At 50.7% G+C, this 15,453-nt stretch overlaps 6 protein-coding genes across 6 annotated transcripts; 4 read left to right on the top strand and 2 right to left on the bottom strand.

Annotated features, from left to right (window-relative positions):
- Positions 1-72: 72 nt before the first annotated feature.
- Positions 73-4,492, top strand: MYCFIDRAFT_45300 (uncharacterized protein; the record flags this gene model as incomplete). The annotated part of the gene is made up of 4 exons (XM_007924324.1): positions 73-572; positions 640-740; positions 816-902; positions 1,068-4,492. 4 exons carry the CDS (start codon positions 73-75, stop codon positions 4,490-4,492), a joined length of 4,113 nt encoding a protein of 1,370 aa, XP_007922515.1.
- Positions 4,493-4,908: 416 nt separating this feature from the next.
- On the top strand, positions 4,909-6,243 carry MYCFIDRAFT_60863 (uncharacterized protein; the record flags this gene model as incomplete). Its single annotated transcript, XM_007924481.1, has 3 exons — positions 4,909-5,143; positions 5,210-5,703; positions 5,765-6,243. 3 exons carry the CDS (start codon positions 4,909-4,911, stop codon positions 6,125-6,127), a joined length of 1,092 nt encoding a protein of 363 aa, XP_007922672.1. The 3' UTR covers positions 6,128-6,243.
- A 165-nt stretch (positions 6,244-6,408) lies between these two features.
- On the bottom strand, positions 6,409-9,623 carry MYCFIDRAFT_45451 (uncharacterized protein; the record flags this gene model as incomplete). The annotated part of the gene is made up of 2 exons (XM_007924332.1): positions 6,409-6,646; positions 6,703-9,623. 2 exons carry the CDS (start codon positions 9,621-9,623, stop codon positions 6,409-6,411), a joined length of 3,159 nt encoding a protein of 1,052 aa, XP_007922523.1.
- Positions 9,624-10,624: 1,001 nt separating this feature from the next.
- MYCFIDRAFT_172134 (uncharacterized protein) lies at positions 10,625-12,280 on the top strand (the record flags this gene model as incomplete). The annotated part of the gene is made up of 11 exons (XM_007925475.1): positions 10,625-10,759; positions 10,790-10,910; positions 10,943-11,037; positions 11,079-11,214; positions 11,262-11,537; positions 11,593-11,640; positions 11,673-11,690; positions 11,724-11,765; positions 11,804-11,963; positions 12,002-12,070; positions 12,100-12,280. The coding sequence occupies 11 exons, from the start codon at positions 10,625-10,627 to the stop codon at positions 12,278-12,280; spliced, it is 1,281 nt and encodes a 426-aa protein (XP_007923666.1).
- Positions 12,281-12,325: 45 nt separating this feature from the next.
- MYCFIDRAFT_45398 (uncharacterized protein) lies at positions 12,326-13,861 on the bottom strand (the record flags this gene model as incomplete). Its single annotated transcript, XM_007924327.1, has 1 exon — positions 12,326-13,861. One exon carries the CDS (start codon positions 13,859-13,861, stop codon positions 12,326-12,328), a length of 1,536 nt encoding a protein of 511 aa, XP_007922518.1.
- A 30-nt stretch (positions 13,862-13,891) lies between these two features.
- Positions 13,892-14,303, top strand: MYCFIDRAFT_172132 (uncharacterized protein; the record flags this gene model as incomplete). Its single annotated transcript, XM_007925474.1, has 5 exons — positions 13,892-13,956; positions 14,012-14,019; positions 14,059-14,117; positions 14,143-14,254; positions 14,287-14,303. 5 exons carry the CDS (start codon positions 13,892-13,894, stop codon positions 14,301-14,303), a joined length of 261 nt encoding a protein of 86 aa, XP_007923665.1.
- Between the last annotated feature and the right edge of the window lie 1,150 nt (positions 14,304-15,453).

Raw genomic sequence — 15,453 nt, 5'->3', positions numbered from 1 at the left:
ACATTTCACGCATTGAACAGGACACTCCCATGCCAAATCCCGTCACATAGCATCTAATTCGCAACCACAATGATGCCTCACGCACTGCCGTTCACGCTACGGCGACCAGCAATACCAGAGGCATTCCAGAAAGTACAGCCGATCATCGAGTCTGAGTTCACCGACAACACTCTGCGCTTTTATATGAATGGTAGGAAGATCGAGCTTGAGAATCCCGATCCAGAATGGACATTGCTGGACTATATTCGATCTCGGCCCGATGCTAAAGGCACCAAGCTCGGATGCGGCGAGGGCGGCTGTGGTGCTTGTACAGTGGTCTTGCAGCAACTTGATCGCGCGGGAACGATTAAACATCTGGCTGTCAATGCATGTTTGTTTCCGTTGGTCGGTGTTGTGGGCAAGCATCTCATCACAGTTGAGGGTTTGGGCAACGTAGAGAGACCGCATCCGATTCAAGAACGACTTGCAAAGCTTCATGGATCACAATGTGGATTCTGCACTCCAGGCATTGTTATGAGTGTTTATGCCATGATCCGAAATGCCTACGACCCTGCGACTAAAGCTTTCACGCTGTCAGAGCGAATGGTTGAGAGCGAGGGCCACTTGGATGGTCTGTCAGAACGTTCCGGCTGTCGAGAGTGCTTCACATACTGACACGGCAAATACAGGAAATCTATGTCGCTGTACCGGATACAAACCAATACTCGCAGCAGTCAAGACGTTCATCACCTCAGACTTGGGTTGCGAACTAATCCAGGATGATCACAGCAGCGCAGATGTCTCACTGGCTGCTGAAGATGAAGAAAGAAGGCAAGTGCAGACCATTTGCAAAGATGCAAAAGTGTCGTGTGGAAGGCCGGGAGGATGCTGTCGAGACAAGAAAGAGGCTTCAGCAGAATCTAGTGACGAGTCGATGTCAGATCCAGAATGCTCTAGTGACGGTAGTCCTAATCGTCCGCCTTCCAGTACAACGGAGACAGAGATCCACGCCTCAGATTATGGATTTGTCACCGATATCACGCACGAGGAGAAGCAGAGGAAGCGCCCTAACATGTTTGATGGATTAGATCTGGACTTCAGCCCCTACCGATCCGACGCCGAGCTCATATTTCCGCCGGCGCTACGAAAATTCTCTTGCGAACCGCTATGTTTTGGCAATTCAGAAAAGATGTGGCTGCGACCTACGAGTCTTGATCAGCTTCTTCGAATCAAGAATCTTGACCCTTCTGCGCAGATGGTATGCGGTTCAAGCGAAGTGCAAGTCGACATTCGATTTCGAAAGTCAAAGTTTGCAATAATGGTCTACATCGGCGACATTCCAGAGCTTTTGGAGACCAAGTTGCCTCAGAGTGATGCTGAGTGGGCTTCAATGAGAGAACTGCAAATTGGCGGTGGAACGCCATTGACAGAACTGGAAAGCCTCTGCGCCAATGCATCGGCAAAGCTTGGACGGCGAGGACTTGTATTGGAGGCTACTAGGAAACAGTTGCGGTATTTCGCCGGTCGTCAGATCCGAAACGCAGCCTCTTTGTCTGGCAATCTGGCCACAGCATCTCCGATCTCAGACATGAATCCTGTGCTTCTTGCATCAGGAGCCAAAGTTGTTACCCGCAGCTTAGCGAACGGTACTGTGGTGTTACCAATTGAGACATTCTTCCAGGGATATCGGAAGATTGCTCTTTCGCGCGACGCTGTCATTGTTCAGATCATCCTGCCAATTCCACCAGCAGACTCGACGGAAGTCTTCAAAGCATACAAGCAAGCAAAGCGCAAGGACGATGACATTGCTATTGTGACAAGTGCCTTCCGAGTTAGACTCAATCACAACGGTCGCGTGGAACATGTTGCGTGTGCATTCGGAGGAATGGCTCCCATCACTCGTTTGGCTCCCAAGACGCAGGCATTACTGGAAGGCAGAGAGTGGAAGGATCCAGGCACTCTCCGCGACGCTTTACTTTCGCTTCGCGAAGAGCTTGGGCTCCCGTATGGTGTTCCCGGCGGAATGGCCACGTATCGGACTACACTGTCTCTATCTTTCTTCACCCGCTTCTGGCACGAGGTTATGCGAGAGCTGAATCTTGGCGGATACGACCAAGACCTGGTCGATGAGATCCATCGAGGCATATCGCATGGTGCCCGAGACAATGTCAACCCAACGGCGCTGCGTGTGGTAGGTCAGCAAGTTCCTCATCTATCTGGCTTGAAGCACGGTACTGGTGAAGCGGAGTATCTGGACGACATACCGAAGCACGATCGAGAGCTTCATGGCGCCTTCGTGTTCTCAACAAAAGCTCATGCGAAAATTCTCAGTGTGGACTACTCCGCGGCAATTGGCCCCGGACTGGCGATCGGCTACGTTGATCACCGTGATGTCCCAGAAGGAGCGAATATCTGGGGCTCCGTAGTCAAAGATGAAGAACTCTTCGCTACGGACGTGGTCAAATCCCATGGGCAGACTATAGGACTTGTCTATGCAGAGACCGCCATTCAAGCTCGGAAGGCGGCGGATCTGGTCAAAGTGGCCTACCAGGACCTACCTGCCATCCTCACAATTGACGAGGCGATCGAGGCTGAGAGCTACTTTCCATTTCCGCGTGAGCTCCGGAAAGGAGCTGCTGCTGAGGGTGGTGAAGCCATGGAAGCTATCTTCCAGACCTGCGATCATGTCTTTGAAGGCACCATTCGGATGGGTGGCCAAGAGCATTTCTACCTCGAAACGCAAGCGGCCATGGTCGTTCCCTCTGCAGAAGATGGCAAGGTCGAGGTATGGTCCAGTACGCAGAACACAATGGAGAACCAGGAGTTCGTCGCGAAGGTGCTTGGTGTTTCGAGCAATCGGGTCGACTCCCGAGTGAAGCGTATGGGTGGTGGCTTCGGAGGCAAGGAGTCTCGCTGCGTGCCTTTGGCGTGCGCATTGGCTCTCGCTGCGAAGAAGGAAAAGCGTCCTGTGCGGATGATGCTGACTCGTGAAGAAGACATGATCACGAGCGGACAGCGACACCCATTCAAGGCGACCTGGAGGGTCGGTGTTATGAAAGATGGTACGCTTGTGGCGCTCGACATCGATGTTTACAATAACGCCGGGTTCTCTACGGAGATGAGCACTGCTGTGATGGGCCGCACTTTGACACATCTCGACAATTGCTACGAGATTCCGCACTGTCACGCTAGGGGCCATGTCTGCAAGACCAATACTCACAGTAACACGGCATTCAGAGGCTTTGGCGCGCCACAGGGTATGTTCATGGCCGAAGCTTACATGACGAACATTGCCGAGCGATTGGACATACCGATAGAGGAGCTTCGAGCCAAGAACCTCTACCGGCAAGAGCATCGGACTCCTTTTCTGCAGAAGCTCGGGATCGATTGGCATATTCCGCTGCTACTGGAACAGTCTTACGGCAGGTTTGACTATTCCACCCGGAAAAAGAACATCGAGGCTTTCAATCAGCAACACAAATGGCGGAAACGTGGCATCGCCTTATTGCCATGCAAATTCGGCATTTCATTCGCAACAGCCTTAAATCTGAACCAAGCCACGGCTGCGGTCAAAATATACGCCGATGGAAGCATTCTCCTACACCACGGCGGCACCGAAATGGGCCAAGGACTCTACACCAAGATGTGTCAGATTGCGGCAGAAGAGTTGGACGTACCGCTCGATTCCGTCTACACGTCCGATACCAGCAGTTACTACACTGCCAACGTCTCTCCGACTGCAGCTTCATCTGGGAGCGATCTCAATGGAATGGCCATCAAGGACGCATGTGATCAGCTCAATGAGCGTTTGCAGCCGTATCGAGCCAAGTACGGGAATGACATGGCGGCCATCGCACATGCCGCATATCTGGATCGCGTCAATTTGAATGCCACCGGTTTCTGGAAGATGCCCCGAGTGGGTTATACATGGAACCACGACCCAGAGACGGCTAAAGATATGTACTACTACTGGACGCAAGGTGTGGCCTGCTCGGAGGTTGAACTTGATACTCTTACTGGCGATCACACAGTGCTACGCACAGATATACACATGGATATCGGACGCTCCATCAATCCAGCTATCGACTATGGACAGATAGAGGGCGCATTTGTGCAAGGTCAAGGACTGTTTACTATCGAGGAGTCGCTTTGGACGCGCAGCGGACAGCTCTTTACCCGCGGACCTGGAACATATAAGATTCCAGGCTTTGCCGACATTCCGCAAGAATTCAATGTCAGCTACTTACAAGGCGTCGAGTGGGGACATCTAAAGTCGATCCAGAGCAGCAAAGGTGTCGGCGAGCCACCTTTATTTCTTGGAGCAACCGTCTTATTTGCTTTGCGGGAGGCATTGAAGAGTGCTAGAGCGGATCGTGGAGTGCAAGAGCCGCTGGTCCTCGACAGTCCTGCGACCGCCGAGCGACTGAGACTTGCAGTGGGTGATGAAATCCTGGCAATGGGCACAGTTGAGCCTAAATACGGCGAGAAGAGCTTCCTGGTATCTGTAGCTTGAGAGAGTCAGTCATTGCCCGCCCGGTCTTGCACAAACAAGACGTAAGAGAAGCGGATCACGTCCACTACTTCCTGGAGACAAGAGTCCCACATTGCCGCCAGAGAAACCAGATATATCCTCTTGGCGCAAGATCAATGGTCATCTCTAAGCGCATGTCACGAGCGTGCGCACTGACTCCCCACTTTTGCAACGACAGGGTACTTGGTCACAAGATTTCCCCATTCCTCCATATCTCTCCCTGCTGCCAAGCGGGTCCATCCGACCCACCTTGTTCTGGAAGAACCTCATCTGGCGGAGCTCTCGATATCTACTGCCCGTGATGATCAGCAGTTCTCAAATGCTGGATATCATGTCAAAAACTCTCAGTTGATCGTGTTCTAACCTCACTCATCATCAAGAAGAAGACATCGTAAAATATGTCGTCAAAGCCAATAGCAGAAGCACCTCCAATCCTCGACTTTTCCGTAATCTACGGCAACGATGCAGCTGCCAAGTCTGAATTGGTTGAAACGGTCAAGAAATGTTGTCTTCGCAACGGATTCTTCCAAATCGTCGGGCACCGCGTTCCTCGACAACTGCAGGAAGATGTGCTAGATAGTTTGAAATCATTCTTCAATCTCCCTCAGGAGCTAAAGGAGAAAGTGCACAAAGGTGTGTATCTTTGTTAAAAAAAGAATCGATCGATACCCATCATACTCATCAAAAATTCCAACCCAGACAACACAACCTGGAACCGCGGCTACGAATCCATCGGCTCCCAAATCCTCGAAGCAGGAACCAACCCCGACCTCAAAGAAGGCTTCTACATCGGCGAAGAAATCTCAAAATCCCACCCCTACTTCACCGGCGAAAAGCTCAACAGCGGTCCAAACCAATGGCCCCCCTCCACCCCTTCCCATCCCTCCTTCGACGCCGAGAAATTCCGCCGCGTATCCATGCACTACTACTCCCACATGCACACCCTCGCCCGCGAAGTCCTCAGCGTGATCGCCCTCACCCTAGACCTGCCGGAAGATTACTTCCAACCCTTCACAACCGGAGCCGTAGCGACACTCAGATACCTGCATTACCCACCCCAACCGCCAACCTCCGACGAAAAACTCACCCGCGGAATCGGCGCGCATACGGATTTCGGCTCCATCACGCTCCTGATGCAAGACGAAGTAGACGGTCTCCAAGTCCACGAGAAATCCACAAACGAATGGCTCGACGTAAGCTGATCCCTTCCCTTCCCATCCCCAATCCACGATCCATTCTAAAAAAAATTCACAGGTCCTCCCCGTCCCAGGCGCCTACGTAGTAAACCTAGGAAACATGTTCATGCGGTGGTCCAACGATTTATACATCAGCAACCTGCACCGGGTGATAAACAAGAGCGGAAAAGAAAGATATTCCGTCCCGTTTTTCTTTTCGGGACATCCGGATTATGTGATCGATTGCTTGCCGAATTGTAGGAAAGAGGGGGAAAGCAAGAAGTATGAGCCGATCACGGTGATGGAGTGTGTGGGTGGGAGTTATAGGGAGAGTTATGGGAAGGCGAAAGTGTTCAAGGAACAAGCCGCGAATGTGAAGAAGGATGTCGGCGGTGGTGGTGGTGAGATGACTTCGAAGGTTTCCAAGGAGATTGTTGTGTAGACTTTCTCAAACCTCAATCGCGCGTTGGGTATTACTCATTATATACTACTGGGGTGTCTCTAAGCGTATGTATGTACATCGGGACGCCGCAAGTAAAAAAAAAGGCTTTCCGCTGCAAAGAGGCTCCATGCGTTGATGCAAAGTTGTCATGCCGGGTTCATCTTCTATCAGTAAAAAAGGTCGCCCAGTCCTTCCTATTCCAGACCGGACACCCTCTCTTTCACACACAAACAATAAACACGAAAGCTGGTGGTATCTCAGAATTGTTGTTGTCCTTAGAATCATGGTCGCTTCTTTCCATGACTGGAATGTCCTCCAGGCGGCGGCGATGTTGAGCCGCTGCCAGAGAAGAATTTCGCCATATTCGCCAGCGAGTATGGTCCGTTCGAGAGGTGTATGACGAACAGCCAGAAACACAACGCGTTCACGAGGTAGTGCATCCGGTAGGCGTAAGTGACGCCGTACACGGCAGCGTAGAGTGCCAATGCAAACATTAATGTGTTGGTGAGGAATCGGATGCTGGATTGGACGTCAGTCTCATGGTCATCATTGCTGTCTTAAAGTGGGATACATACCGGCTCGTGACCCGTGGTATCATACTGTTCGTGCTCATCACCTCGACCAGCAAGATGTACCCGAGCACAGATAGCAAGTTGTGGTGCGTGGAAAACGGTGTCCACCAGTGTACTGTCAAGTTGTGTATCCAAACCACCAGGACAGGCATGTTGATAGGCAGAATCCAAAGCATGAGGATCAGCATCGAATGCGTGTAGTTGTAGAAGTTGTAGCTGGCTGCAGATTGAGTCTCCTGTGCACCTCTAAGCGAGCCAACGCAGGTAAAGATTTGTCTTGTGCAAAGCACCAGGTAGGCGAATTGATACGGAATCACAGTTACCACAAGCAGCAATAACATGCCGGTCGTGAATAATCGTTGATTCATGGCACCGCCATAGGATTGAGTCGTACTGGAGACAATGTTAGACATGAGATATTGCGAGATGTGATGCTTGACGTACCCGTCTGCAAGCCGCTGAGTGCCCGGCCTAGTATGTGCAGTGATGAGTGCAAAAACATGTGTCAACATGAGGACAACATAATTCATGACGATGCAAATGCCGACGCTGATGATGGCGAAGAGAGGCACCAGGAACCAGAAAAAGGGATCGGATGTGCCCAGCATGAGGTCGTTGACAGTAAAGTCGATGGCCTGCTCAGAGGTGCCAGTAGAGGTACTGAGCAGGTGTCTTGTCCACACGCTGTGGCTAGACTTTGAGACCGCAACGGCGAAGAATGTCAATGCAACCCAGATTGCCGGAATGGATGACCTGATGCATTGGTCCATGCTTTGCGTGAAGCTCATGAAGACGCCAGTCGTGTCGTAGACCTTGAACTGTTTCCGGAGGACCAGTGCCACGACTAGAAGCGGGAAGGCGGCGAAGACAGTGCGGTATCTCATGACGAGCTTACCCGCACTGCCAAGCACATCAACCTGCAGAGAGACCTCAACTGTGGAATTGCATGTCGGATCGGTCCAAAGCTGCAACGACAGACCGTCGGTCGGACCTCCTGCAAGCGGTGGTGGCATGAATGGAGAAAGTCCATGAACGTTGATATTACCACCTTTCGTATTCACGAAGTACTTCGACTCGTAGGGTTCCGCGATGTACTGGCGCAGAAGTGGTGCAAAGCTCTCCTCGTATTTTTTGCATTCTTTGCGCTTCACCTGCAGAGAGTACGCAAACATGGTAGAGTGAATCTCCGGAATCTTCAGTTCGGTCATCATGGGCCTATCGGCAGGAAGCTTGACCTTCATGCCGCTGATTAGTATCTGGTGGTGGCCTTTGCTGACCTGTGTAGACGATTCCGCAGCATTGCTGAATTCGGCTACAACCCATCCTGGTGTCAAATCCTTCGCCTTCTCCACAACGGCCACAAATTGGTAGTCGGCGATGGAGGGCAACTCGTACTGCAGGTATGAGAACGGCTTGACCTTGTCGAAGGCATTTGCAGATGTATTTGTCGAAGCAGGCAGAAGCGACACATCGTTCACCGCATTCTTGCATGCCAGTCTCGTAGATCCAGCGTTATTGCTGTTCGAGGCATCCAGATTGATGGCATACGACAAGACGGGAAATGCCGAAGGAGGTGGGAAGACGCTGCAGAGCAATACCGAGAGCGTGCCGTCATCTTCCTCCGAATCCAAGGTTTGATCGGTGAGCAGCGTGAATTTGCTGCCCTCTGTGAATGGCTGTGCAGGAATGGGCATCACATGAGCTTTCGTTGCACCGGTGTCGCCGAGTGATCGCAGCACGAGACGCTGTCCGTGCGACATGATTCCTGTGGAGCTGTGTTCGAGCGTCAAATAAGTTGTGGGCTCCTGCTCCAAAAGACCCCTCTCCACAACAGGCTCCATGCCTGTCAATAGCCTTTTTCGCAACGCGCGTATTCTCTCCGGTTGGCTTCGTGTTTGAGAAGGACGACGAACATCGATCACATCGTAAATAGCCTTGATCAGGGCCTTGCGGAATTGGTCGCACCACATGATGGCCAAGTGGTCCATTCCAGTCCAGACATTAGGTATGCTAGACGTGAACACAGTGAAACCATGTGTGTCGGGCACAAGCGATGTCAGGCTGGTGTACTCAGACGGAATCATGGTGTCCAAGCCGCCTCCAGCGACAGAAACCAGTGTGACATCATCCAACGGATTCCGCCCTGCTGCCGAGCCTGAAAATGATTCCCTCCAGTATGTGTTGATATCATGATATGTCGAGACCATTGCCGCATCGAACGAGATCGGTGGTCTGGCGTGAGGTGCCGACAAAGTAAGTATGGTATTGATAGTATGCTCTTGGTAGTTCGACATTCTCAACATCGTCCTCGCAACCACACCACCCATCGAGTGTCCTAGTATGATAACAGATTTGGGATCCGGTAATCCTGGGTCTCGTGCTGAGCGGTGAGGGTTGTGATAGAGGGCTAGGATATATGCCACAGCCTCATTCAAATACTCTGCTTGATCAAGCAGAGTCTGGCCGTGGAAAGCTATGAGCTCTTCGTTGAAATCGACAGTGAAGAAGTCCAATGGCCGCTTGCCATCACGGATACTGGCCATATCTTCTCGAAGTGCATCATGGAAGTACGTTGCTGCTTCGGCAGCAATCGGCCGCACTTGCTTGTAACTCCCGGCATTTCCAGGTATGAAGAGTACGGGTATGCCTCTGACTTTGCTACCATTATCTATGCCTCCCTCGCGATATAGGTAGAGGGAGTATTTGCTTGCAAAACGAGTGTGTTCTGTGTCGAAATCGGGGAAAGGGTCGAAGCGCGGTCGCATGTATGACATGGCGCATCCTTTCGGGTCTTGCTGTCGGTTCAGGAAGGAGTGGATGACAGTCAGCAGAATGACTATCGCGCTTATGCTCGTGGCGAGGGTGAGAAATGAACATCGCCATGGACTTCTCAGTCGCGCCAGTTTGTGCAGTTGGTCGGACATGGCGTCTGGCCGGCTAGGGGCCAATGTCGAATCTGATTGCGGGTCTGCTTCCAGGGCAGGACTCGATATCGGTGTGGTGCGCGACCATGCCGCCTTCTGTTCTGATCTCGACACTGGCATTACTTTCAAGTCGGCGCCAGCCTGCTGCGGCTCGCGCTTCTGCTGGCGCGCAGATTGCCTTGTCGCGCGGCCATGTTCCCGCGTGGTCATCTCTCGCTCTCTGTCGCGGCCCTTGTCGCCCTTGTCGCTGGGAGCACTGGTCGGTGCGGACTTGCAGCTGTCCTCATCTTCTCCCGAGCCGGAAGGACGTCTCCTCATTGAGCGCTATCAGCACGGCGGTTTGCGCGAGCATCCAGCACCAGATCCGGTAGCGACGGCGGGGGAGGGAGAGGGCGATAGGGGTGGGGAGAGGATGGTGTGAGTGCGGAGAAGTGGTGTCGTCGCAGTCGCCGTCGCCGTCGCCGTCGCCGTTCCGCTCCGCTCCGCCTTCTGCAAGTCCTGGCGGCTGCGAAGAAGAAGAGCGGCTGCGATTGCAAGATTGCGGCAGCGCGCTAGCAGGTAGGATGGAGTCGAACCTCAAGCGGAAGGATCCCCACAATTCTTCGGAGCGATTGATTCACGGCAAGGCAAGGCCTCCAGGAACAGTGCTCCCTGTGCACATTATTATTGGGCGACGAACGGAGGGTGAGGGACATGTACACGTATGCTGCCGCTGCTGCTGCTATGGCACCATGATAACATGTACACTGCACGCCTGTATCGTGCTTGCCAAGTCTCCAGAGTCGGGCAGTAACGTTAGCCGCTGTGCCTCAACTATGTATTAGCTGTGAACTCAACTGCACACGCGAGAAAAAGCTTACCTATGCCTTCAGACGGACAAGGACGTCGCAGCCGCACGATGACCAATGCCACCCCTGTTCTCCGCCCTCTGCATGAAGCCGAACATTCAACGAAAGTCGGCCCTCTCCCTCTCCCACACTTCATCGGCGACCGGCGACAGGATGCGACCACTCCCACCAGCTGAGAAACCTTCTTCAGTGCACGGCAATGGCAAATGCTGCATTTCTACACGCCAAGGGAGCAACGCGTCAGCTCCAGGAACAGGAATAGCGACAGTGACGGGGCAACGTGCAGGCGTATCAAGCTATCAGAAGGCAATACAGTAGTGCTCGAACGCAAGCGTCCAATCTGCACGCCACTGGACGAGTTCAGGTGATGCAGCCCCCTCAATTACCAATCTGGACTGCTCGCACCTGATCCCGTACGCCTTTCAATTGGTGTCGTTTAGTGGCACATGCACCGTGGCACGGTTGGTGGAGCAATGACGTTCATCACATACTACGATGCTTCTCTCGGAGAGCCGACGCAGCATCTTTCCAGCAAGACCTCCTACTACTGCTGGATAAACGACGGCGTGGACAAGATAATGCAGCAATTCTTTCAAAACTGCGTGAGCGAACCCGCCCATGCAGGATATACAGCGCCGCGTCAAGCTTTGCGCCAGATCTGGAAGTACTTGCCCTATCTGTTCCCATGGAAGCTGCGTTTCTCGATGCTAATCACGTCTGGTGGGGAAATATGCCGGGACACTGTGGAAGTTACGTGCGGACCGTGCTTACCTTCATGAATGCCTGGAAGGCATAGGTCACCGTCCCAGAGCCACGAGAGGGAGACACTCTTGGTATCAGCGTTGGTCTGTGCACGGACTCCACTACATTCACCATCTCCGGTCCACGTTAATCATTCCAACCCCTATGCTCCTGGCGCATGCGAAACCACGTCACAAGAGAAGAACAGAACTTCATAAGTCCAACGTTGCTGCGATATCACTACCAAATGCTCTCTTGACTCGTCCAGGACATCGGCCGTTGGAGTCAGAATATCTTCAAGCTAGAGACTGGCGCAAACGTAGGAGTCTACAGCAATATATCACGAGAACTATATAGATCCATCTGCCCTCATGTCTTAGGCCCGAATGACATCAGGATGGCGAACATTTTTGGAGGCGCACTGAGCGGTGTACGACTAGGAGAAGTTAATGGAAACCAGCCGACAGCGACTACACCAGTGGAAACTAATACTCCCACAACAACACCTCAGCCCCCAAACGAGACTCCGCTCGCCTCGAATCAAGATCCGACAGTGCAAACAACAGCCATAGAGGGGGTTCTATGCCAAAGATTGCGACACCAACTGGCCAAACGCCGCCTGCGACGCAGACTGCTACGAGGCCGAGCCTCGATTGGGGCAACAAGACCATGATGAAGCACGTTTGAGACGTGCCGGCGCTGGTGGTGAATCTGGGCATCTGGCTCCAATAGCAAGCGCGCCGACCAAACGGTGAGCATTGTGAATGGCTGTTCATGGCACGTCGGCAGACTTTCGCGATTGTTGCCGGCCGAGACCCCGAAAAGGCTCATCATGTTTCTTGACGATATCTTGATTCAGTCAGAGTCGAACATGTCAAGCCCGTCAGCATGTTGTGGAACATGAGTATCCAGTGCAGAAGTGTGGCCGAGGCGGAGGTGTGGTTTCACTTCCTAACCACCTCTCGAAAGCTTTACATGACATACCGGGGCTTCTTGGGTGTCTTTGCGCTCGGGCGCAGGCATGGTCCGGATGAGACATCAATGCACAGAATTGCGGACCAATCATAAGGGTCTGGCAAGCCCGCGAAAAGGTGAATTTGAGAGACCGCAGCCTCAAGTGTTTCGAATCCCAGGTGTTGTCTCTTGGTCTTCCGTCGCACTAGTTGACTTTTTGTCTGCTTTCTGCTGGTCTGGTCGTCCTTCAGCAGCTTCGGGTAGAAAGCGCAAAGGAATGTTCAGAGCTGCGGCAAGCGCAATCAGAATGAACCAGCACAGATGCCCGTCGGCCCACTGGATCTTCACGCCAAAGGCATAAATGCTGGTGAAGAGAGCCGGGGCAACCGCTCTGATCCCAGAGTTCACGGTGAGTGCCAAAGCGTTCAGGGTAGCAAGGACAGTATGCGAGGGCGCGATGTCATTGAGGCAGAGCTGCACACATGTAAATCCCATCGCTACTCCAGAGCCTAGGACGACGCCAGTGATTGAAACAATCCAGAAAGCCGCATTCCAGCCATTTCGGAGAAATTCATTCAGAATCGGATACAATCCCATGAAAAATGGCCATGCAGCAGCGGTTCCCCTCAGAACGGACCCAGTACCAAATCGTCTCTGCAGACCGGGAAAAGCCAGTATCATCCATAGAGCTTGCGATGCACCACCTATTGCAATGAAGTACGAGATGAGGTAAGGGGGAAAGGCAAAGCCGCCCTTCTCAACCGACGTGAATTGGAAAACAGGTGCAACGGCAGTGTATGCAAGTCCGAGTAGCATGACGTGACCAAAGGTGTATAGAATGATGGGTACTCCAGGAGAGTTCAGAATCGCCCATGTGGACATCGGAGGCTCAGGTTGTCCAGAAGCGAAATCTTTGCGTTTGAGAGTCTCCTTGATGAACAGTAGACTCGTCATAGTGCCAGTCAAGCAGATAGCACCGGCGCAAAATGTAGACAAGGCGTACGGATAGTCAATGAAGAACTGGACATCGCCAAAAAAATTTGGAAATTGCTCCGCAGGATCAGCCAGACCGCCGCCTATGAGAGGTCCAATGAAGATTCCAAGGTTTCTGGCAAACATGTACCAGGAAAACGCACGGCCTTGACTAGCCTTCGTGGTGTTCTCGCTGATCATGGTGCGCATGGTGACAACAGACCCTGCAAATGTGCCAGCAAGACATCGCAGTAGAATCATTTGCCACAGAGTCCTACTCAGGCCAAAAAGAGCTGTTGTTACACTGACACCAGCAAGTGACCAGACCAAGATCGGTTTGCGCCCAAGCCGGTCCGCAAGCCGTCCGTAGAAGATCATGAGCACCATCTGCACTAGGGAGAAAAGTGACTCTATCATGCCACTCCAGAAGCCCACGTTCTCCTCGTCCAGATGGCCATTCCTCTCGATCATTTCATTGATGAAAGGAAAGATTCCAAAGTAGGCCACAGGTTCGGCTATGGAAGCGTAGCATAACAGGAATATCTGAGCATATGGCATGCGTTCCTCTTCGTTGTCGGTCTCCGAGGTTCCTTTGGTTGGAAATTCGCCATTATTGGTGCCATGGCTGTCCACTGCTGATTCTGGAGCCCCAAGAAGAGGTGTGGTCTCGTCGGCCGCTTCTACGGTATTTGTGTTCTTCGCCGGGTCCGCTGTTGATGCCATATTGAACTCGCCGCATAGATTTCCTCCGCAATGCTTGTAGATGTACCAATACTTGGCTTGATCACAGAGAAGCGGCGGAGAAAGGGTGAGACGAGGTCAAAAATGATTTTCAACTGCTAATGTCGTATTTGCACAGTTCGGTGTGCGGAGGGAGAGAGGTGGCATAGGATCGCCGACAGCAGCAACTTTCGATTAAGGTAAGGATTGTGGTACCTTCCGCGTTGAGACTTCGCTTCGGCCCGTTATTTCCTTGCTAGTGCGCGGACCCTGCTTGCTGTGAGCCGAGATCTACTTTGACTTCGACAAGAAATTCCATCGACGGCCTGCGAAAGAAAATTATTGGCAGCGCAGCTGCCAATCTAGACACCGCGGCCACCGCCCGCGAAAATCCAAGTTGTCCGCTAAGACCGAAATGATTGGCTGAGAAATTTCGCAGAAGTAATATTCAATCAAAGATTGAAGGGAAATTTGACTTACCCCGGATTTCAGCGTAGAACGTCAATCGAAACAAATATTAAAGGGAAATTTGACTTGCCCCGGATTTTAGCGTAGGTATTAGCTAGTGTTAGCTAGCTAGTATTAGCTAGTATTAGCTAGTGTTAGCTAGTATTAGCTCGGACTATTAGCTAGTGTTAGCTAGTATTAGCTCGGACTATTAGCTAGTATTAGCTAGTATTAAAATCTAAGTTGTCCGCTACTACCGAAATAATTAGTACCGTAGCTACTAATCTAGATACCGCGCCTACCGCCTGCGAAAATCTAAGTTGTCCGCTAAGACCGAAATAATTAGCTAAGAATTTTAGTAGAAGTAATATTTAATTAAAAATTAAAGGGAAGTTTAACTTATCCCGGATTTTAGCATAGAACGTAAATCGAAAGCGCTTAACGAAACCCGGATATAAGCGTAAAACGCTAATAAAAATTTAGTAGGAGCTTAACGTAGACTAAAGACCTAGATATAGCTATATTCTACTAAATACGAAGCCTATCGACTAGTATAAAGGTCCCCGTAGCGAAAATATTAGTAAGACTACTAATAGTACTATTAATTTTAATAAAGCTATTAGTAGAGGCTATAGAGCTACTAGTAACTTTAGACTATTAGACTATTAGTAGGGCTACTAGTAGGCAGCTACTAGTAGGACTAGGTATTAAGAAAACTATTAACAAACCTATTAATTAAACTATTAGGTAAACTGTTAGATAGACTATTAGATAAACTATTAGCTAAACTATTAGTGAACCTAATAAAAGAACTAATAATAAAACTAATAATAAAACTAATAACTCAAATAGCACTAATAGTAAAATAGTTAGTAAAACTACTAATAGGACTATTAATAAAACTGCTAATAAAACTGTTAATAAGACTACTAATTAAAACTACTAAGACTATAAGCTAACCTATAAATAGGACTACTAATTAAAGTACTAAGACTACTAACTAAACTAGAAACAATGCTATTAACAAAACTACTAATAAAACTATTAATAAAACTACTAATAAAACTATTAAAGAAACTACTAATAAAATACTAATTAAAATTTTTGTTAAACTAAAACTAGTAATCGAACTGCTAATTAAACTATTA

This window comes from Pseudocercospora fijiensis (assembly GCF_000340215.1).
Source record: "Pseudocercospora fijiensis CIRAD86 unplaced genomic scaffold MYCFIscaffold_2, whole genome shotgun sequence".
NCBI classification, from domain to species: Eukaryota; Fungi; Ascomycota; class Dothideomycetes; order Mycosphaerellales; family Mycosphaerellaceae; genus Pseudocercospora; species Pseudocercospora fijiensis.
This window is presented reverse-complemented; position numbering and strand designations above follow the sequence as displayed.